The 24,138-nt window shown below is 37.9% G+C and overlaps 1 protein-coding gene across 1 annotated transcript in view; it reads left to right on the top strand.

Annotated features, from left to right (window-relative positions):
* Positions 1 to 14,313: 14,313 nt before the first annotated feature.
* KCNK12 (potassium two pore domain channel subfamily K member 12) overlaps positions 14,314 to 24,138 on the top strand; it is a 98,741-nt gene continuing 88,916 nt past the window's right edge. Inside the window, exons 1-2 of the mRNA XM_075594734.1 lie at positions 14,314 to 14,626; positions 14,983 to 16,151. Coding sequence (XP_075450849.1) covers positions 15,809 to 16,151 — 343 coding nt within the window. The 5' untranslated portion in view covers positions 14,314 to 14,626; positions 14,983 to 15,808. The remainder of the gene's footprint in view (positions 14,627 to 14,982; positions 16,152 to 24,138) is intronic.

Raw genomic sequence — 24,138 nt, 5'->3', positions numbered from 1 at the left:
TGCTATCGCATTCTAAATCCTATAGCTTGGCAACTGATAGAAAAAAATCAGCTTGGAAGAGCTGCATAGAGACTCTGTGTCTCCATGCACGGCTCTTACAGACGATCGTACAGTTCAAATATTTATTTCAATCATAGTGTACATTATCAGGGGGTCTCCAGAGCTGAACCACATTGATTTCAGCCTCAGGGACCCCCTACTTCATGAGATACAGGACCGGTTAATGGGTGCCGGTGTTCCCTGTGTGTTTAAATCCCCACATCACATGACGAGGGAGAATTTAAACATTGTTGGGATACCGACACCCCATACCAGGCCCTGTATCTCAGGAAGCAGGGGGTCCCGAGGCTGAAATCAACGCGGTTTAGCTCAGGAGACCCCCTGCTCACATACACTATAAGTAAAAATGAAATTAAAGCACCTCCATTACCTTAGCGGCTCGCCATTAAGGCAATGATGGGATTAAGGCAGAGTAGATGGTTTATTGGGAGCAGAGGGGTTGAGTGAAGGGATACTTGGCCAAGGGTGGGTGGTTAGGCCTACTGGGAAGGTTGTGGGAGGCGTTAACCCATTCATTACCATAACAGTAATAACCGCTATGGTAATGAAAGGGATAACCCCCCCCCCCCTGCCGCAACCCACCCGGTAGGTCTAACCACCCACCCTGGGCCAAGGACCCCTTTTACCCAATCTTTAACCACCAGTAAACATTAAAATATCTACTACCCACCAATACACAACCTACCCCCTGTACCCCCAACTCCCCCCCCTAACAAATACAGTACAGTAATGGGCAAAGTTGCTATTATCCAGATATGGATACTAGTGCATATGCCATTTAAATTTAAATCAAGCAGCATAAAGTGAATGCAATTTTCACTTACCCCTGCCAGCCTGCCAGGATGAAGGCCATTCTCATCACTGTCCATGTCCTCCATTGGCAGTAAACAGTACAATAAAAAATATAATCTAAGGGCCTCTAACCCCTTAATCACCGTAGCGATTAATAAATGCTATAGTAATTAAGGGGTTAACCCACCCTCCCCTGCTACTCACCCGGGATGCCAAACCACCTTCCCCGGGGCAACTACCTCCACCCTTTAACCCCGCTACCCATTGATTGGCACAGGGTTAAAGCATGCCGATATAATATGGGCATGCATTGACACTATAGCAATAAATGGGGAAGCTAAAAAAAAAAACAGGCACAAAATAAAACACATTACATAAAAAATTTACACATTACAAATATATATATAATATGGGCATGATTTACCACTATGACAGTCAATGGTCAACCTAAATACAAAACAATCACCAAAAGAAACACACCAAAAATAAACCACAATTAAAAATCAAACACTAAAAAAATAACAGAAATAAAAAATCGAAAACACAAAAAACATAATTAAAAATCTAAACACCAAAAAAACCCATAAATAAATAAAAACAAACAGCAAAAATACATTTAAAACAAATAAAAGCAAGCATTTTCCAAAAAATGCATTGCTTGTCACTGTATTTATATATAGTCCTAAAGGGGCATAGATAAATACATTGGCAATAAATTGGCAAGCAAAAAAGTCAAAATTAAAAAATACAATCAAAATACCTGAAAAATTAAATTTACCAACATTCAATGTTTTTCTTACCTTTAGATGTTATCACCCTCCAAGTCCTAGGGTCTCAGGAAGCTCTTGACCAAAGATGCACTGATCCTCAGCTTTGGGTAAATTGCTTCTTCTTTTCTTCTCTTTTCTTCTTTCTTGAGTACTTGTAAGCCATTCCAGGGGGGGTGCATGTGGTCCCGTCGGCTTCTTAAGGTCAAATGAGATGGAACCAGTCTTATATAAGAACCTGTGACATCACATTTTACATCAAATTACACCCCCCCACCCCCCAATTCTATTGGATAGTGTACCATGTGACAGAACCTCTTTTTTTTGTAAAGGATGTGACGTCTTGTAAAGGGAGGGAAACCAGCCAATCAGGAAGGCTGTGCTTCCCCCCTTTAAGATGATGTCATCAGAAAGAAGATGGCTGCCGTCACATGGTTTACTCAAACCAATCAGATTGTGAGATATACCATGTGAGGCATCACGGTATATCCCCGATCTAATTGGTTGTAGTAAACTATGTGACAGAGTCCATTTTTGGAAAGGATGTGACGACACCCCTTTCGATGACATCAAATCTTTACCAAAAATGGACTTTGTCACATGGTTTAATACAAACAATGAGATTGGGGATATACCATGTGATGCCTCACATGGTATATTGTATGTATTGTATTGTATGTCTTTATTTATATAGCGCCATTAGTGTACATAGCGCTTCACAGTAGTAATACATGTGGTAATCAAATAAATAACAGATAATATAAATAACAGATCATGGGAATAAGTGCTTTAGACATAAAAGTAACATTTCGGAAGAGGAGTCCCTGCCCCGAGGAGCTTACAGTCTAATTGGTAGGTAGGGAGAACGTACAGAGACAGTAGGAGGGAGTTCTGGTAAGTGCGTCTGCAGGGGGCCAAGCATTATGTATCGTGTTCAGAATATCCACAGTGCTATTCATATGCTTCTTTAAGCAAGTGTGTCTTAAGGTGGGTATTAAAGGTGGATAGAGAGGGTGCTAGTCGAGTACTGAGGGGAAGGGCATTCCAGAGATGTGGGGCAGTCAGTGAAAAAGGTTTAAGGCGGGAGAGGGCTTTAGATACAAAGGGGGTAGAAAGAAGACATCCTTGAGAAGAACGCAAGAGTCTGGATGGTGCATACCGAGAAATTAGGGATGAGATGTAAGGAGGGGCAGAAGAATGTAAAGCTTTAAAAGTGAGGAGAAGAATGGAGTGTGAGAAGCGGGATTTGATCGGACCCCTAGGCAGCGTGCTTGGGCTACTGGGTGAATGATTGTAGTTCCACCAGTAATGTGGAAGGAGGTAGTAGGGCCAGGTTTGGGAGGAAGTATGAGGAGCTCTGTTTTAGCCATGTTGAGTTTTAGGCGTCGGAGGGCCATCCAGGATGATATAGCAGAGAGACATTCAGAAACTTTGGTTTGTACAGCAGGTGTAAGGTCAGGTGTTGAAAAGTATATTTGTGTGTCGTCGGCATAGAGGTGATAATTAAACCCAAAAGATGTTATTAGGTCACCTAGAGAGAGTGTGTACAGAGAAAAGAGAAGAGGTTCCAGGACAGAGCCCTGGGGTACACCCACAGAGAGATCAATAGAGGAGGAGGAGGTGTTAGCAGAAGAGACACTAAAAGTACGATGGGAGAGGTAGGATGAGATCCAGGATAGAGCTTTGTTCCGAATACCTAGAGTATGGAGAATGTGGAGGAGAAGAGGGTGGTCTACTGTGTCAAATGCTGCAGAGAGGTCGAGTAATATGAGCAGAGTGTAATGACCTCTGTCTTTGGCAGCATGGAGGTCGTCAGTTATTTTAGTGAGGGCTGTTTCGGTGGAGTGAGCAGTGCGGAAGCCAGATTGTAGAGGGTCTAGGAGAGAATAGGTGTTGAGAAAATGGAGCAAGCGAGAGAATACAAGACGTTCAAGGAGTTTAGAGGCAAAAGGCAGGAGAGAGACAGGTCGATAGTTAGAAAGACAGGTAGGGTCAAGCTTGCTGTTTTTGAGTAATGGTATGACTGTTGCATGTTTGAAGGAGGATGGAAAGGTTCCAGAGCAGAGGGAGGAGTTAAAAATGTGTGTAAGCGTAGGGATTATAGTAGGAGCTAGAGGTTTTAGGAGATGGGAGGGAATGGGGTCAAGAGGGCAAGTGGTAGAGGGAGAAGAGGCGATCAACAGCGACACATCCTCCTCTGAGACAGTGGAAAAAGAGTCAAGGAAGGCAGGAGGAGAGTTAGGAAGAGGTGTAGGATGGGGGGAAGAAACAGAGGGGATGTTCTGCCGTATGGATTCCACCTTTTCCTTAAAATAGTCAGCAAAGTCCTGAGGGGAGATGGAGGAAGGAGAGGCAGCTGAGGGTGGTTTGAGTAGAGTATCAAAGACAGAGAACAGTCGGCGTGGGTTAGACATGTGCATGTTGATTAGTGCAGAAAAGTAGGCTTGTTTAGCTTGCGAGAGGGCAGAGTTGAAACAGGATAGCATAAATTTGCAGTGAAGGAAGTCTGCGAGAGTGTGAGACTTCCTCCAGAGGCGTTCAGAGGAACGAGTGGAGGAACGCAGCATGCGCGTGTGGGAATTTAGCCAGGGTCTAGGTTAGAAGGGCGAGGGTGGCAGAGAGAAAGCGGGGCATGTAGATCAAGAGACGAGGACAAGACAGAGTTGTACTTTCTGACCAGGTTGTCAGGGTCTGTAGCAGAGCTGAGAGAGGAGAGGGAGGAGCGTAAAGTGGACTCAAAGTCAGGTAAGTGAATAGAGCGCAGGTTTCTGCAGAACCGGGGGGGTAGATGGAGGTGGAGAAGGGGAGAAGCGAGATAAAGAGAATGAGATGAGATGATGGTCAGAGAGAGGAAAAGGGGAAATGGAGAAATCAGAGAGAGAGAAGTTTTTAGTGAAAACCAGGTCTAAGTAGTGGCCATCCTTGTGGGTGCTGGCTGCAGTCCACTGTTGAAGGCCAAAAGTAGAGGTAAGAGAAAGAAAGCGGGAAGCCCAAGAGAGAGAGAGGGGTCATCAATGTGGCAATTGAAGTCCCCAAGGAGAAGAACAGGGGAGTCTGAGGAGAGAAAGAAAGAGAGCCAGGATTCAAAGTGAGAGAGAAAGGCAGAAGGGGGATGAGTAGAGGTAGGTGGGCGATAGATGATATCTCACAATCTGATTGGTTGAAGTAAACCATGTGATGGAAGCCGTCTTATTTTTGGTGACATCATCTTAAAGGGGAGGGGGGAAGCACAGCCTTCCTGATATACTGGCTTCCCTCCCTTTACATGACGTCACATCCTTTACAAAAAGAATAGGTTATGTACACTATCCAGTATCCAGTGTATTTTTCAGGTATTTCGATTGTATTTTTTTTGCTTGCACATTGATTGCCAATGTATTTATATATGCCCCTTTAGGGCTATAGATAAATAAAATGATAGCAATGCATTCTTTGGCAAATGCTTATATGTTTTAAATGTATTTTGGTTGATTGCTGTGTATGAATCCTGTGTTTCTTTGTTGGTTGTTTTTGTAATTAATATATATTTTTGGTATTTTGATTTTTAATTATGTAATTTTTGGGGGGTTTTCAATTTTTTATTTCTGTTATTTTTTTGGTGTTTGCTTTTTAATTGTGGATTATTTTTGGTGTGTTTCTTTTGGTGATTGTTTTGTTTTTAGGTTGACCATTAACTGTCATAGTGGTAAATCATGCCCATATTATATGATGATGTACCACTGTGCCAATCAATGGGCTGGAGGGTGGGGGTAATTGTCCCAGTGAAGGTGGTTAGGCCTCCCGGGTGGGTACTGGGGGAGGGTGGGTAAACTTCTTAATTACTATAGCGGTTACTAACCGCTAAGGTGATTAAGGGGTTAGGGGCCATTAGATTGTATTTTTGTTTGTTATGTTGCTGCCAATGGAGGACAAAGATGGTGATGAGAATGAGGATGGCAGGGGTAATTACCATGGCAGGGGTAAGTACCCTGGCAGGGGTAAGTGCAAGTTTTATTTACTGTATGCTGGCTGGTTTATGTTTAATTTTAAATGGGCAAATGCACTATTATCCATATCTGGATAATAGTAATTTTGCCCATTACTGTGCTGTATGTATTGGGGTTGTGGGGGGGGAGGGGTTTTAATTATTTGAATTTATTGCACTGCCATTTTTTTTCTGAACAGGATTGACATCTGAGGCGGGCAGGGACCCGCGAGGACCACCTGGAGATCTCCAGACACCCTTGAGAACAAGCCGGACACCCCTGGACACCCGCGAGAACCAGTCAGAGGCCTCTGGACACTCACGGGGGCCCCACTGGCCTCTGGTATCAATCCTGTGCAGAAAAAAATGCTTTTATTTATCTTTCAATATTTTTAGCACGAGCCTTTAGCTGGCAACAAAATATTGAGCGATTTTAAAGTACGATAAGCTTTTCACTGCTTTGTGAATTGCTATTACTGGCAAAAAAAATGATATTTTGCCTATTTTTAGCTTGTCGGACGACTTTTTTCCCTCAGGCTTTTAATGGTCGCTAAAAAGCCATTATTGTGCAATACTGCACTGGTATCACTGCTTTGTGAATAGCAAAGGAGGCAGTATTGCGCAACAAGGGCAGTTATAGCCCTATAAACCACTTATCACTGATTTGTGAATGAGCCCCTATGTCTTAAAACAGGATTAAATCTTGATTTTACTTTAAATGTTGTCAATATATTCCCACATTGAATTGGAGAATTTTCTCTTATACCTTCTGATTCAAACAGTACTGTAAATCTTGGTACATCACTGCAAGTCAAAACACATTATTTAGAAAAAATAATCTTTAACCGGAATATCAGCAATTAAATGTAACAAGTTGGAAATATAAATATCCCCAAATATAGGTTATAAATCCTGATGTTTAGCATTAGCAGAATTTTTTTTTCAATTTATAATAGAGTATAATATAACTATTAACATGTTGGTAGGACAATTTATTATTTTGCAATTACAGATATAGGATAAAGTACCTGTCGCCAAAATTTAGCATAGGTTGAACTTGATGGATGGATGTAATTTTTCACCCTCATCTGCTATGTAACTATGTAATTATCTATTCAAGAAAGTTTATGTTGTTATCTGATTGGTAGTTCTTCCTGTTGTTAATCCCAAGACGTCTTCCCTGCTTATCAATACTGCAATTATTCCAAGTATATGGAGTTTTATATGAGGAACACATTAAAAATTCTGATTCTATGCAACCACATTTGATGTTGTGAAGTTAGTTTGCATACTGAAGAATTAGTATTTCCTCTCTTGGACTATGTAAAACAAATAGATACTGTACTATGCTTTAAACAATAAGCTAAGATTCAGAATCATTAGGAATATAGCAATGCATGTGTCATTGTATCCTGCATGGTGAAAGGATTTTTGTACTTTTTTCTGACAATATTCTTGAGATACGTATTAGTAAATTAAATTAAACCTTATGGTGGGGGGTTACTTACCAAAAGGGTGACAAACATGCAGAACTGTTGATACTTAAATAATTTTACAATTATGTAACAAATGTATTAAAGTGGCTGTATAAAAAAAATAGTACAACAGTTTTAGCTTTCCTCTAAAAATTGCCACAATGAAAAGACTAATGAAGGCTAAGCCAATTTGGACACTTTTGTCATTTTGTATCTGGCAGTGCATTGAGCCACAGCTGTGTGTGTTACATCATTGATTTGTGTAATTAATATTAATGAACAATAGAAAAGTTAACTGCCTGGGCAACAAAAGCATAACAAACTATGGAACAATTAATTTGAAAACATATTTCCTCGGTCACAAGAGACTTGCAAAGAAGTTAACGGTCATAAGCACACACATAGTTTTATTAAGTCACAATAAAATATTGAGGTGGATTCAGCATACTTCTTTCAAGTTATAAAATAACTTTGTTGTAGGAGACAATTGCAGAGGTATAACCAGGGAGACATAGATTCGGGGGAAATAAACATTGGCTTTTATTTAGCCCGTATATTCCAAAAACACAGCTTTAAGGCAACATACAATATAAGCAACAGCCTCTCCCTTTGTAAGGACTGTCTCATGCTTCTCAGTCCCTATCTGCAAGGCTGGGAGAATAGGCTTCTTACCAGCCTCTGACTCCAAAGTCCACAGAGGTACCTGTAAACAAGGAGCTTTTTACATCAGTTTCTGGGTCTTGGTTGGTATCCATGGGGGGCATCCTCTGGCAGGTTCTAGTGACTGCTGTATACTGGAATAGAAGGTATAGTTCCCTGGGATCTTGCTGGCAGCCCAGTTCTTCTGTGCTCAAAACAAATTCAAACAGTTTGTGCAGTACATCTTTAAACCTGCTTGCTGAGCCAGGTGGAGACTGGCTAATTGACTCTGGCTGCAATTAACCAGCTTCATGCTGGAGTCATCAGCTACAGAAAGGCTTTGGGTGTGCTGCCCTTTTAAACTGGGGAAAGGCCCTGTCACACTTGTATAGTTTAGATTATTAATTAGTTTATAACATGCACTTTATGATCGATGTATTGCATTTTGGACAACTTACTGATGTGTACTAGCCCGCTATATAGTTTCAATTGAAGGACAAAGGATATATTTTCTAAAATTCTATTCAAGTAAGTTTTGATATTGTCTAATATTCATTCAAGGTGGGAAAAAAATTGGAATATCCAAATAGTAAGGGCAGTTAAAATGTGGAATTCATTTCCCATGGAGACTGTGATGGCAGATACAATAGATTTGTTCAAAAAAAGGTTGGACATCTTTTTAGAAATGACTGGTATACAGGGATATACCCAATAAGTAAACATGAGAAGGATGTTGATCCAGGGAGTAATCTGATTGCCAATTCTTGGAGTCAGGAAGGAATTTATTTTTCCATTTTTGAGATTACATTATGATGATATGTCACCAGGGTTTTTTTTTTTGCCTTTCTCTAGATCAATAAGTAAGTATAAATATAAGATAAAGTATCTGTTGTCTAAATTTAGCATAGGTTGAACTTGATGGCCGCATGATTTTTTTCAACTTCCTCTACTATGTAACTATGCAACAAACTGAATCTTACACAAGCATTAAAAGCCACTTTAACCTAACATTATAATTGGTGCTGTAAATACTATGAGAACCCAAAGAGCAGCATTTTTGCAGTAATACAGTACATTCTATGTTGAAAGATTGTCAAACTAATCAGCAGTACATAAAATATTTCTGTTATGTACTGTAAATGACTGTTATCTTGAACAACACGTACAAACTACACTAATTATATATTGAGAATCAAAAGAACAATAAATCTTTTTTTTTTTTTTTAAACTGCCTTAACATCTCATATCCAGGTGCAAGAACGAAGCATCTCTTGTCCAAAATAATATAAAGATACTTTTTATGACCCTTTAGCATGTAAATTCTTACTGAAGAAGTCTTTTCAAAGTCAGCTAGTATTTTTCTTGCAGTATTGAGAGAGTATAGTAGGAACATTCACTATGGCCTCCAGACATCATACAGCTAGTGTATTAGTAACATCCATAGATTTTTAACATGTGCTGAAACCTTACAAAAATATGGACTACATTTCCATGCAATCCCACGAGGATAAACATAGTACTGAAAAATATCAGGGAATTCATGTGGTTCCCCTTTACCTGACAAATAATTTATACATTCAGGAGCAAAATTAAATATTGAGAAATATTTCTCAATTTATAATAAAATATAATATGGGTTTATGTGTAGATGTGCAATATAACTGTAGGATTTGTATGTCATTCCCCTTTATCTGTCAAATCACATATAGCATACATTTATGTTATAAAATGAAATATCGAGAAATACTTTTCCTAACTTAGAATGAGAGCAATATGCAATATGGTTCATATGTGAAATCTCAATTTTAGTGTTCTAGATATGTCTGCTATATGTTTACAATTTATTTATTTAATTGTTTTTCATTATGTTTTTAATGGACTCTTAGAACCATGCTAGAACCTCTTGTAACAAATGTCAATATTGTTGTTGAATTAGAAGTATAATATGTATTAAAGTTAGTTAATAACTATCTATTTAATAGGGTTAAAAGAGATTGCTATTTAAGGTAGCATGCATGGATAGAGGACACAAGCCTCTGAGGAACCAGGTACCCCTGTGAAACAAATAGGGTGATGGAGGACTGAAATTAAAGACGGACAGAGAATCCCGGAACAGGGACGTCTGGGATGTTTGTGGGGCTTGGTGCAAAGACATGTGCGGGGCCTCGGCTCTTACCTTCTCTGGTGGCATCTCCTCCTCTCGGCATCTCTCTCTGCATTGTCCAGTCATCATGGCACCGCGATGTCAAATGGCATCACGTTGCCATGACAACGGGACGTCATGTGCCTTTGTCATGGCAACACAGCTCCAGAGGACTTCCGGACATCATGTGATGCCCCATTGGATGGCAATGCGATGCCATTGGACATCACGGAGCCATGATGCATGATAACAGCACAGTGCAGGAGGAGATGCTGGGAGATGCCGTCGGAGAAGGTAAGAGAGTAACAGAGGCCATGCGCTCTCACCTCGACAATCAGTTTAATTGTCATGGGGGAGAGCGCGGGGGCTCAGTGCAGTGGCACCGACGGGCACTGTAATCACGCCGGCCCTGCCCGGATGTGACGTCAGACGCCGGTAGAGATGGACATATATGGGAGATGGGGATTCCTTTCTGCACCGACATCAGTTGCTCCTTGAGATCTAAATTCTGTGCAAAGCTCACAATATTTGGCACTTTGTGAGTTTCTATCTTCATCCCTTTTAAAACTTTTATAAATGTATTTTCATATTGTGCGATGAGACTGCTCTGTTTTATTCACATGTGAAACATCTATGGAGAAAATGCAGCAAGAGAGATGGACTATTAAAGATACCAGTTAGTGCCTATGGTTCAGGCACTCCATGTGAGTGTAGATCTTACCACATTTACTGCTGTACACAATTTTGAACATACTTAACCATATATTTCCCCTTTTAATTTTTATTTTGAGGATGTGCTGGATTCTTTTTGAACAACTCATTTCTTGGACTTGGAACAGTCTTCATACAGGACAATCCCAGCTTCTGTTTAGCTTAGAATGTTATGATTTTCTTATGTGGTTATAGCTTATTCTCTTTGCTGTTATATTAATAATACAGCTACAGTAGTGTAGTATTGGTAACATCCACATATTTTTAACTAAATGTACCCATGCAGTGTATTACTGCGAGCCCTTACAAAAATATGGACTACATTTCCAAGTAATCCCATGATCTCATCAGCACATATTATTTAATTACAAGAACTCTAGTGGCAAAAAAAAGCCTTGTTAAGTAAGCAATGTCAAGTGTTGCCTATTCTGTAGGGTTTATTAGTGGTTTTGACACATCTTTTTAATAAACATTGTAAGGAATTCCCAATTATTGTACATCACACATTTTAAGATACTCAAAAAAATCAATGCAGTATTGTAAAATTATTTTAAAGTCTAAATGCAATTTTTATTGTTTACCTCTACCAGTATGCAAAATATACACCACTTGAAACTGTTTATATTTAAATTATATAGCTATTTCCAAGCAAGCATAGGGAAGTAACCCTGTAGTGACTGCAACATTTTCGTTTGCAAACACCTATGGGTGGAGCATCCATTAACAACACAGTTATAAGAGGCATAAACCATCTTATGATAGGAAATTGATATAGACCCATATTTACAAAGAAGGCTCCTGCTGCCACAAGACACCTTCCAGTGCTGGAAGACAACTTACTGTACAGCCCAGACAAGAATTCTTCCAGCACTGGAAGATATCTTATTGCGGAAGACTACTTAGGAAATATGGGCCATAATGCCAGTGGTTAAATGCTTAAAAGCTGCTGTTTATAAAATACAAATATGGCTAGTGTTTTGAACACATACCTGATCCATGTCATTTAAATTCAAGGGAAGAGTTCATAGTTTTTGTTGATGCAAATAGGAAACATGATGACAATTATTATCAGAAATTCTAAAGATGATTAAGTACTGTAGACTCATTTCATTATAGGATGGGGAGGGGATGAGATGGAGAGGATCAGAGAGGGAGAGGATGAGAGAGCGAGAGAGAGGATGAGAATTTGAGGGAGAGAATGAGGAGGGGAATGGGAGGCAGAGGAGGGGAATGAAAGGGAGAGGAGGGGAATGAGAGGGAGAGGAGGGGATTGAGAGGCAGAGGAGGTGAATGAAAGGATGAGGAAAATGAGAATGAGGTGAAAAGGGGAAGAAAGAAAGGAGGAGGGTGAGAGGGGCTGAGAGGGGGAGGTATACAGGTAACTTGGGACTCAATTGTGATTAACCTAATGTTTATTTAGATTAACGTTAGGTTAATTAGCCTAGTGCGTCTTGGCCTAAATCTGTTAGGATTGGGAAGTTACTCCACTAACTCGTCAAAATTTCTGTATGGATATGCACACATTCGCTAATGAACATTAAATGTCTTGCTGGGTGGTCCAGCCTTGCAGCAGCTGCATCTGCACAAAATTCTAACTGTGCACACGGCACACCAGTCTTGCAAAAATAATTAACTTTTATTCACATCTCATCGACATTTCAGTGTAAGTATATCCTGATCAAGATGTAAGCTTAAATGGAAACATCGATGAGATGTGAATACAAGTTTATTATTTTTGAGAGGCTGGTGTGCCATGCACTTAATACACAGTTACACTCCATTATCACCACAGATGGACAAACCAGTCCAAATCCGTTTCCAGTATTTTTCTGAATTTGCCATTCAAAATCCATTCTGTGGTGTGAAATCCACCGACAGATTGTTACGTTTCAATCCACACAGATTAATCCAAAACTTCCATTGGATACAATCCGCTGGTGGATTTCAACAATCCAACCGGGGGTTACGCAATCCGCTGATGGATTTTAAGAATCCAATCCATGGATTCAACAACCCGCATGCGGATTGCTGAATCTGCTAATTGGATTCTTAAAATACGTCAGTGGATTGCGGAATCTGCAGAATCTGCAGATGGATTGTGGGTGTTAAAAAAAGGTGAATCACCATTTTTGAGACTGATCCACTGAAATCCGCGGACCAAAAGAAACAAATCTGCCCCAAAAATTTTCTCCTCTCTAATTGCCATCATCACTATGCTGTATTTTTTTTTTTGTATGTTCATTTAAATGTACTTGGGTACATTTGTACACTTTCTAGTATTACTGTACATTGGAGTAAGGTATTAATAATGTTGCATCAAACAACTTATAGGCACAAGGCAAACTATTGTTATGCTCATTTTATGGGATGCCTGTTACCTATCAGCAGTCTATTTAAGATATGAATACGACATATGGATGAGCTGGTTAGAAGCTGGAAGTATACCTCATTTATTAGCAAAGTGTCGCATTACAATATAAATACAAATCAGCTGTATTTAAACAGCCTACAAAGAAGGTCTGCATTATTAATGATGACAGGTTTAAAAAAACAACTTGACAAAACAGTGAATATGAAGTTAAAAAAAGTAAGAATAGCTATTTGTTCCTAGATTGTGTCAGTAGAGTAAACTGTGCAAACATTGTGCTATCATGGTTTGCTGATCTGTCTTAATAACTGCATCACCAAATCAAAGTAAATAAGAGTGGCAAAGACATTTGTGTACATGTACTCATGATTAAAAAAAGACAAATATTAAAAATAGATTTTTTTAATTAGGTGTGGTAAAGATAGAACTGCTGACAGTGATACAGATGTATATTAGTTACAGACATATGGAATATTGATATTGATGTTCACCTTCATGAACATTCTATAGCCTTGATATCTTCTAGGAAAGTTCATAAACCAACAATAATAGTTATATTGCAGTGAGACATAAAAGTGGAAAATATCCATCACTGTGTGAAACATTCATAGATTGCACAGCATCAGCTTGTTTACAATTTAATTTATGGTAGAAACACACCAATTGTCCGTTGCTGTTTCTTTATTAGAAAATGACATCCATTTAGATTCACAGTAGAACGCAGTAATATCAGCGTGTTCTGTAGAATGACTGGACAGAAAAGCAGACAATGATCAATGACACATACTGTACAGCACTCCTTTTTTTCTCCTTACTTCAGTGGCTTGAATAGAGTACATTCAGGAATCATGTTTGTTTGTGAAGCTATTAAGTGTGTAAGTAACTAAATTGTATCTGTCCTAAACAGTACATTTCCTTCTTGTTTCTAGTTGCTAAGAAACATTATTCACGATAAAGTACTTTGTATGTTTGTTTATGTTCAACAAATTTTAAAGCAACATGGAACTCACATACTGTACCTTACATATAATTGAATGTGTAATGCATATTATAGCTTTTTAGCCGTTAATTCAGCAGCTCATATTTCAAACAGAAGGAGTTATCCTCTCGGAACTACAATATATTTAATGTCTGGTGTTTAGACTACAATTTATTTTTTGTAATCTAACGCATCCTGTTACGAATTCAACGTTTCTGAGGAGGGAGCTGCTCTTGCACTCCAATTCAGTTGATCAATGTATCACTTTTGTGTCTGCGGATCTGCCATTTCATTGTCTGCTCCTAGGAAAACTGAAGGAAATACCAGCCATTGAATTGAACCGAGCGCTTCAAACTACAGTACCATGCTGATGGTGCACGTATAGGACAGACAGTGCCTTGAAAGGCACTAGTCCTGCAACACTTCTGTCCCTTCTGTGATTTGCTGACCTACTGTTATGTAGAACAGTGCGCAGAGTAGTAACACCGCGCTCTCCAAGGTGCTGAAATGAGCCAAGCCCTGAAACCGCATGGAAAACTATGCAAAGCTGATTATGCAACAGAGCAAGCACAGCTGGAGGAAATAGCAGCTCTGTCTCCACAATGCGAACTATCAGGATACCATTCCACAATACGAATTCGCCTTATTCTATTTATTTTACTTGAAATGCTGTACGATTATTCGCTGGTGTGAGGATACTTCAAAAAAAACGCTACCAAAGGCAAAAGGTAAATAAAGTGGCATATTACATTTAACCCGTATAATACTAAGATTCTCCAGAAACTCTAACCATCTATTAAGGACTATTTATGTCCTAATCAACTTTGGTGAAGCTTTTATTCCTACATACTAAATATATCACGGACTGAATATTGTATGCCCTCTTTATTATATTGAATGTTTAGGACTACATAGAAATTATGTACATGTATCCCTGCAGTGCATGTTTTTGTCATACATATTTCACGATGATCGTTAGCAATCTCATTAAGGATGCTTATATCTTACTTAAACTCATCTAATACTAAGTAGGTTTATTATTATGATGATTATTGTGATTATTTTTTTATTATTTATAATCTAGAGTACAAAAGGACAAGCAAGAGCAGACGTTGAGGATATGAAGAAGTCACGTTTCACTGTGCTGTGATGAAGAGGAGTTAAAACATACTGTACTGTACAATAGCTGGCATGTTTTTTAAAGCTTAGAATGCCACATTATAAAAGGAACAGGACGTATTGGATACAGTTTCATAAATATTTTCAGTGACCTCAATGGGTATTAATTAATCACCATTGACAGGATCATAACAAAAATAACATCAATTAGTATGAAGTGCTCCACAACATGGAAAGTATTATTGTGCTGAATACTATGCGGATGGTAATTAAAATGATGGTCGGATCTCCTATGCTTTAAAGGAATACAGGAGTGGAAGCAAGATCTCTACTGTGCAAACAAAGTAATTTCCTACAGACCATACCTTAAAATACTGTATATTTATGCATATATGGTATGCACTGTGTAAGAAACCTATGCCATTACACTTGATTATTTGAGGTAAACTCAATTCAGTTGTCTCGCAAATCACCAATATTCGGATTGGAAGATATCTAAAAAGCCATCTTTCCCTAATGTAATTTTTTTGCGCTAAATAACTATACCACATGTAATAGTTGCTGAAATATAAAAAATATAATCAATCAAGTTGCCACTGCAAATTTACCTAAAAACGTATATGACGAGAGACCACAAACAGCTTTGTTTCCTGGCTGCTGAGATGGAAACTTGCGAGGAATGAACTACATTGTCACTTCTGGATATATTCCCTTATGAAGTGTGATCCAATGCCTTTCTATCCAATGAGGTGTTGGTTGCTGTCAACCTGCTCAGTGGTGCTGAAATTTGGATGATGTCTAGCAGGAGAACTAAAGGCTGCTGCTGCTTGTTGCCATTGAATGAAGACAACGGTCGTTTCCTGCTTCTTGCTATTTTCATTATACTTTACCTAATAGCTGGGGCTACAGTGTTTTCAACCATTGAGAGCCCATCTGAAACGGTGGCTCATAATCGTTGGAACAGGATATTGAGAAACTTTAGCCATTCATTTAATATCAGCATCCTTGAACTTCGGTCCTTTCTACGAGATTATGAAACAGCAATGGCTGCAGGAATTAGGGCAGATGCCCTCAGACCAAGGTGGGACTTCACTGGAGCATTGTACTTTGTAGGAACAGTCGTGTCAACTATTGGTAAGGCACTCTTAAAAATATATATGATGTTCACACTTTGTTAGCAGCATAATGTATGGAATGAAAAAATAAGACGCAATCATTATGTCACAACATCTTATATCAGTTGCAATAATCATACATGTTTATCCATTTATCTTTATGTACAGTATGTTACTTTTTTCTTTTCCATTTTCCAGTTGTACAAATATTTTGATAACGTGCTGCAATACCTTGATTTCAAATGTATATTTTTCAGAAAGCACAATCGTTATTTAAAAGTTTTTGTTGTATATATTGTTTACATTTTTGCAAAAGTTATGGTATTGCAGCATATTCCTTACTGTAGGCTCGAATATTCTTTACTGTATGTTGTTATGGCAACTGGAGTGTGTAACTGAAGGCAGTGGTGCCCTCTGAAGGACTGCAGTATGTTTTGTACCATGTGAGCACTTTTTCTACATTTAACAGAACAGTACAACCACAGTTTAAAGTCGGATACAATATTCTACATGAGATTAGGATTGCAGAATTTTCTTCTATTTGACAATTTGTAAATGTAAATTTTTAATGCATTTGGCTAGATCAATAATATTTGTTCATGCATAGACAGGACTTAAGTTTCTATTAAATGTTTTATTTGCTTGTTTTTATGTGTGCTACAAAGGGGTTTTCAATTACTGTTTGCATCAAGATACTTTATGAAGCAAAACTGGTAAAGGCGAAGCATTTTCACCTTACATTGTATATCCTACTAGTACATTCCATGTATTTTGCCACTGTTGCTAGTAGAGTACTGTAGTTTTAATAGGAAGATTTAAGCAACAGTTAAGCAACATACTGTACATTACAATAAGGTGCATTCAACTCTGCACCTAACTTCATTGTTTGTTTGCCATTGGGTTAAAAAATCTCCTCAAGGTTTGAATTGGCCTAAACATCTGTGTCATACTGTATGCAAGAAAGTTAATTAACAAACTTCTTTCATACAATACAATTATAAAAGCGAAAAAAAGCAAAAACTGAACACAAAAAAATGCTGTATTTACTTTGGAGAAGAAAGTGGAAAAACATAAAAATGAATTTCTAAAAACAATTTAGGGCCCATTTTCTTCAGGCAAGTTACATGTTTTAAATTCCATTCAACATTCTTATTTAATTTTCTCATATTTTGGAATACATAAATAATCTGATACATTTGTATGGAAAATAGTAATATTAATATATTAATATTGCAGCTGGTGTATAGTGTGCAAGAAGCAGGTAGAATCACCTATTTATTTTATTTAGTTGAAAATTAAATTGAAATTAGCTATGATCTATTCATATGTAAAGTGCTGGGAATTACAGTTCTTTCATGACTTAAATATGATATTTTTCTTTGCCTAATGTGTATATCCCTTGATAGCCGTGGAGAGCACTTTAAAGTCTGTATAAGAGTAATTAAAATGGACATAGAACAAGACAGTATTACATTATAGTGGTTGGTATTTTATATAAACTATTCTAGTGTGTTTTAGTTAGTCAAAAAATATATGTTCAATTGTTGGCTCATAAAGATGGAAAAATATAAGGAATATATAAGGGTTAGTATTAGTTATATTCATAGACATTAGAAGAGTGATGGTGGACCAAATTTCTAGAACTAATTATTTACATTTTAAGAAACACCCTATGTTTAGCATAAAATGTTCACTGAACTTTGTTTTCCTCATTAAAGGCCTAGCAAAACTTTTATTATCCTCCTCCTCCTACTACTACTACTACTACTACTACTACTACTACTACTACTACTACTACTACTACTACTACTACTAAAACTGCTAATATCAGCTAAAGTGTAACTCTGCAAATAGAGGCAGTCAGCAAGTGCACACTTAACTCACTAACACTGGTTGTGAAAGAACCAATTTCCATACTTTTTCAGTATGACAGTGACACAAACTTACAATAAATTGTTACATTGCTTCTTATTGATTGAAGTTAAAATGGTAAACATATTTTAACTAACTTTGTGCTCATTTGCATTATTTTACCCTTTCTTGTGGAATGCTTCTTTAGTTTTATTTTTGGAGAAATATTGAGGTCAACTAATTTTTACTCAACTGTAATCACTGTATCTTTCAATTTTCTCTAGGATTGTTTTTGTACAGTATATTGTTTTGGTGCCATATAATCTTTTAGTGCATAGTAATTGCAGTATTGTATAGACCATGGTATCCATTTCTGTGTTATTGGAAGTTAGGTGTCGAGTCTAAATTTGCGATGCTATTGCATATATCTAAACTTTACGATGCCAGAAGCCCAGCAGCCACTGGACTTATGCAACCATGCTTTGGAATGATTACATGGTCTCAACCTCTCTCCCAGTCCTGTGCACGGAGGTGGAGAGGGTTCCACCACTTTTCCAATCGCTTCAATGCTCTGATGGGTGGTGAATGCAATCTATCCCTAGAAAAAGAACACCAAAAAGTATAACATATCTGGAATATCACAAGGTCCCCTTCGAGCCAACGTGCTGTATGTAATAAGTGCTTAAGTGTAGCAAAGAAAATCCAACTTGTATTAGGATTTTCAGAAGAAAACTAGTCTGTTTATGCCATTACCAATCAAACAGTTAACTAGATCATTAGGTTAATTATCCCATATTGGCATGTAAAGGGGCAAGGCCCTCTTACATGGTTTAAGTGTACTTTTCCAGTGGCATGTTTAATAGGTGACTGCTGTCTGTAAAATAAAAAAAAGTGTAAGTATTTTAAAACTATGTTGTACAATTTTAATGGTCTCATAACCAAATGTTTTGGAGGAAAAGCAAATGTTTTGGAGGATTAAAACTGCAGTTCAGGCTCCCGTTGTTTGTTTTTTTAAATTTTTTTTTTAACTTCAATAGTTTAATGTGGCTCTTCTTTAGTTTTCTCTACTTACCTAAAAAAAACTGCATAGCTGCCGGTCAATTCGTTCTCTGTCTATTGATCGTCAAAATTTGGCGACATCTTTAAATATGGGGAATGTAAATCGTTGCTATAGGAACAAGCATGCTTGTTAAAATAGAATACAAGAAAATTGGTCTTTCAAAGTTGTTTTTTTTTAAAACAGAAAATACTAAAAGTATTTTTTCTTACTACAGACCTCATTTATTAAAAAAAAACACATATGCAGGATATTGCTTGAACTGCAGCTTTAAGTATGATGCTATCACTACTAAGACAGATAAACATTGATGGCAATAGCTAGCTGATACACAACAATGTCACAGGTCCAGTTGAAAAGAAAAAAATCAAAATGCTCTAGCCAGAAACATCTCTTCTAAATCAATCTTTGCTCCCCTTTTAAATTCTTACATCTTCTTCCCATTTCATGGCATAGTATAACAGATGTAGCAGACATCATTGCACACGTTAATGCAATGCATTGCATTAATGCTGACACGTCATTTAATAGCATGGCAATTTAACACATTATTTTGTGCATTAACTAGTGTTAACAAGGGTAATAACATCTACTACATCTGTGATCTCAATATATGCCCAGTTGTTTGCTAACATGTGAAAAATATAAGGAATATATACAGTAAGTGGTAACTGATCTTGTTACCTTAACCTTTCAATATGTCCCTACTTTCCACCTGTGCTGTGTATAAGGCTGTGCCCATACTATACTGTATGTCTCTGTAATGGGGATATTATTACTTTGATAAATCTGGTGATAATTTTGCACTAGATTTGCTCAAGTTTTGTAGCCACAAGAGTTTGATAAATAGCCCAATATATTTCAATCATTTTGCAACAACATTGTGATTGATGTATACAGTAGCCTTTGTTCAGTCTGTTGACTGTGCCTATTATCCATCTCTGTTATAGCAAATATAACACACCGAGAGATCATATCCAGAGGAGTGCTTTTATGAATTTCACGTGCGGCACACCTGCGAGCACGTGATTTGTATATGTGACAAGGGTTAATACACACAGCTATTTAGCTCATGGGAGTGCAATCTTTTAACCCTGCGCCCCCCCTATCGGCTGTCCTGCTCTCTGTGCGCCACCCTCCCTCCTCCTTACCGTGGCTCCCCACGCCTGGGCGTCATGATGTCACGTTTCCATAGCAACATGACGCTGCATGACCCCGCAGCGTCAAATGACACCACATTGCCATGGCGATGCATCTCCAGATGCCAGCTGAACCACAGTAAGTAAGGTTTACAGAGGCCTTCGCCGCTTCCCCGGCACTTAATTTAAGTGCCTTTGGGAAGCGCACAGGGCCTCTGTAAACACTGCACCCCTGCTGTTAATCTCGTGCACCCCCTGAGGGGCGCGCCCCCCAGTTTGCACACCGCTGATCTAGCTGACCCACTTTTTTTCCCCTGCAGGATCCCTCAAATGGGTAATATCTCCCCTCAATCTTTCACAAATATAACCTTAAATCACTGAAACCACCAAAAATAGTATCAAGTTCTTCTTGCAGAGTTTTTGAAAAATATGTCATTAATACCCAAAAATCTATTGTAGTAAAATATGTCCGAAAATGCAGTTACTCTTCAAAGCGGACAAAGTTCAATACTTATTAAGATTTAGATTTAATATACAAAAGTTGTATAGTGCTTAGTTTACAGAAAAAAAGAATGTTACAAGAAATATACAGTACAATATATGCAGACAGATTAATAATATAACAGGGTAAAAAACAGGAATCCTATACTGTATGACACCACATAACAATATCATATTCCTCCCAAAAGAGGTGTTTGGAGCAAGGAAAATGATAAAGCAACATGGGTTATTGGCATAAGAACACATCTCTTCTTAAATTCCAAATTCATATCTCCAATTCATGATTTTTATCCTGAATACTCCAGCATTGGAAATGGATTAAGTCCACCTTCTGGGTGTGCCCTTAAACCCTCCCACCCACCCACATTACACTCTAATGACATTTCTTTTTAATTAAAAAATGCTTGAGTATTAAAAATGTCCATAACTTTTTTTCTATAATACATAAGATGATGCCATCTTCACTGTTGCATTTTTATGATTAAAAGATACACGTGGACACCCCTTTTGTCAACGTAACTTCTACTTTGATATGAGAAAACAGATATCTGAGCTTTGCACCCTCACAATCATGGATTGTTTAAATGATGCTAATGTGTCTGATCGTAAATGTTACAAATATTTATTTGTTATTTTTGTGAATCATATCAGATCCACAATATTTTATATTGATAGTAGTAAACTTTCCCAGATATAGGGAATGTCTGCCTGGTCACAACCTCTTTGTTTCCACCTTCATTTCTTTTAAATTACATTAAAAGGACTTTTGCTAATTTCCAGTCAAAAAGAGTTGTGAATCTAGGTTTTAATCACCCCACTTTCTAGACAAGGTTTATATAACCCCAGTTTTAGACAAACACAGAAAACCAGACCGGGGTCTAGCTAGCTTGACCCCTATAAAAACAATACATGTATTTTTAAGATCTAACTTGGAATTCAAGTTAACTGTTTGTGTGCCAGATTATTAAAATGCTGAATATTTTTATGGTCGTATCCTGACCATGATGATTTCTTAATGAAAGATGATCTGCTATTCATAAAATGGATTGACTATTTTGAAAAGGGTGCATAAACAGAGGGTACTGTCCATAGATTTTAAAGGAAAGCAGCATTTTGTTAATATCCTAAAAGCATGACATGTTTAGGTAGCATATTCACAGCTCTAATTATTAAGATTGATTGCAATCACTTGCAGGATATTTGGGCATTGCCTAGGAAAAGTCCTAAAAATGTCCAGCCTAATTATTTAACCTTCACTGATGCTATATATTAAAGAGTGGGATGAACACAGATCTGGCAAGAAAATGTTACAATTTTAGAGATAGAGATTACAAATGGATATAGATCCATCATTTTCTGTTTTAACAGGTGTACAAAAAGTGGAGAGCTTCCATACATGTGTTCAAACGAGTTTCAGAATTGTTATAAGATACTGTAGTACAAAGCAACATTGGGGGTTATTAATTAAATGCTGGTAGTGCCAATTTGGACAATATTGCACAATATTTCACAGATACCCCTTTTAACTTCAATGAGAGTTTCCCTGCTCTAGTGCTCTAATCTGCACTATCAAAGTTTAATAAATAACCCTCATTGTTTGCTGATAAGAGGGCAAGGATTCTATTCATCATGAGCCTGCTGTCTTGTTATGCATCAAGGATAGTCACATAATTTCCTGCGACCCTTATTTGACCCTGGAAATTAAGCATTTTAAGCATAATCTCTTCCCCTTTGTGCTGCAGGTATATCTGATGGCAACATAATATGGTATTTGCTGAAGTAGTAACAGGAAAAGTGGGGTTGTCTGATAGCACAAGAGCAAATGCTAGGAAGGAGAGGGAAGAGCTACAGTATATAACATATTTAGTACTCATTAGATACCTAGGAGATATGCAAATTAATTTCAATGACCCCCACACATCCCACTCCACATCGCTTAAAATGATTTCCATAAGACCTATATTAACAAACCTAAGGCACATTGTGGGGAAGAGTTTACAGGTGATGTCAGGCCCAACAGGATCAAACCCCACAACTTCTGCTATTAAGGAAAATAGCTCTAGCTGTGTGAGCTTAACCAGCTGCTGGGAAGCACAACTATCACAGCATACTTTTGAGCTCTTCTTCTCACACCTGTAGCCCACATCCCCCTGCTTTCTTTTAAAAACAGTCCACTTCACCTTCCTGGTTACCAGTTCAGTGCTCCTTGTGAACAAAAAAGATCATAACTGAGATACCTGGGAGATATGCTAATAGCCGTATTAGTCACACGTGTGAGCAGTAGAGCTCAAAAGTATGCTGTGACAGTGGTGCTACCCAGCAGTTGGTTTAGTTCACACTGCTAGAGCTGCTATCCTGAATATCAGAGGATTTGGGTTCTAATTCTGTTGGGTCTGACTCCCATACCCCCTTCCTTAGAATGTACCTTTGGTTTGTCAATATAACCCCTTCACCAACCCCAACCACCCCACCAAACCTACACCCCTCTAGACTAATGCCCAATATCTCTATTATCCAAGATGTTATCCCCCTTCATTACCTTAGCAGTTAGCCATTACGGTAATGAAGAAGGATTATTAATATATTTGCATATTATACTTCAATATTTTTGGGGTATTAAAGGTTACCATGGATTGACAATGTGGCTGTCTAGCGCCCACATTGAGAGGGCCTAGGTATCCACAGTGACAATCAATGGGTTTATGTTTAAAAATGTTCTGATTGCTTTTGCTATACATGTGCTTATTTTTTGGATTAATGCCCAAAGGTACTATTAGCCACATTTGTCTAATAGGGATATTGGGCATTAGTCTAGAGGGGAGGGAGGGGGGTGGCTAGTTTTTAATTGTTGTTTTAAAGAAGAGATCCCTTGAACATGCAGGCTTAATATAATATATAATACAGGAAGGTAGCTTAATAGCAGGGAGAAGCATAAGAACATGATGGTAGAAATACAAGTTAGAAATACTGTGAAAATGAACAAGTTAACAGGAAACCCAATTAAGAGGTTGTCAAAGCAACATAGCGTACAAAAAGTTGTCAAGATACAGGGCAATCCACACCCAAAGAAGCTCACAGGAGTGAAACGCATGTTGGGCTAAAGCGAGGTCACCGGTGGTGAAATCAAGAGCACGACCTAGGAGCTCAGACACAATGCGGCAGAAAAGTAACAGATGCCACAGTAGTTATTTTGTATTATTATTTTAATCATATGGACTTTGAACAGGATTAACCTTAATATTTTCAGACATATTTGCCTCTCGATCTTATAGAAGAATGCACGAGACAGTGTTCATTCACCATGTGAATTGATACACTTGTAAATTACATAGAAAGTCACAGTACTGTACTTCACACAGACAGTGTATAAAGTTACTCTCTCTCTCTCTCTCTTTTGTACATAGATAATTTACAGACGATTTGTTTAGTTGATATTTCTAATATAGGGACTATGTACT

This window comes from Ascaphus truei, chromosome 4 (assembly GCF_040206685.1).
Source record: "Ascaphus truei isolate aAscTru1 chromosome 4, aAscTru1.hap1, whole genome shotgun sequence".
NCBI classification, from domain to species: Eukaryota; Metazoa; Chordata; class Amphibia; order Anura; family Ascaphidae; genus Ascaphus; species Ascaphus truei.
This window is presented reverse-complemented; position numbering and strand designations above follow the sequence as displayed.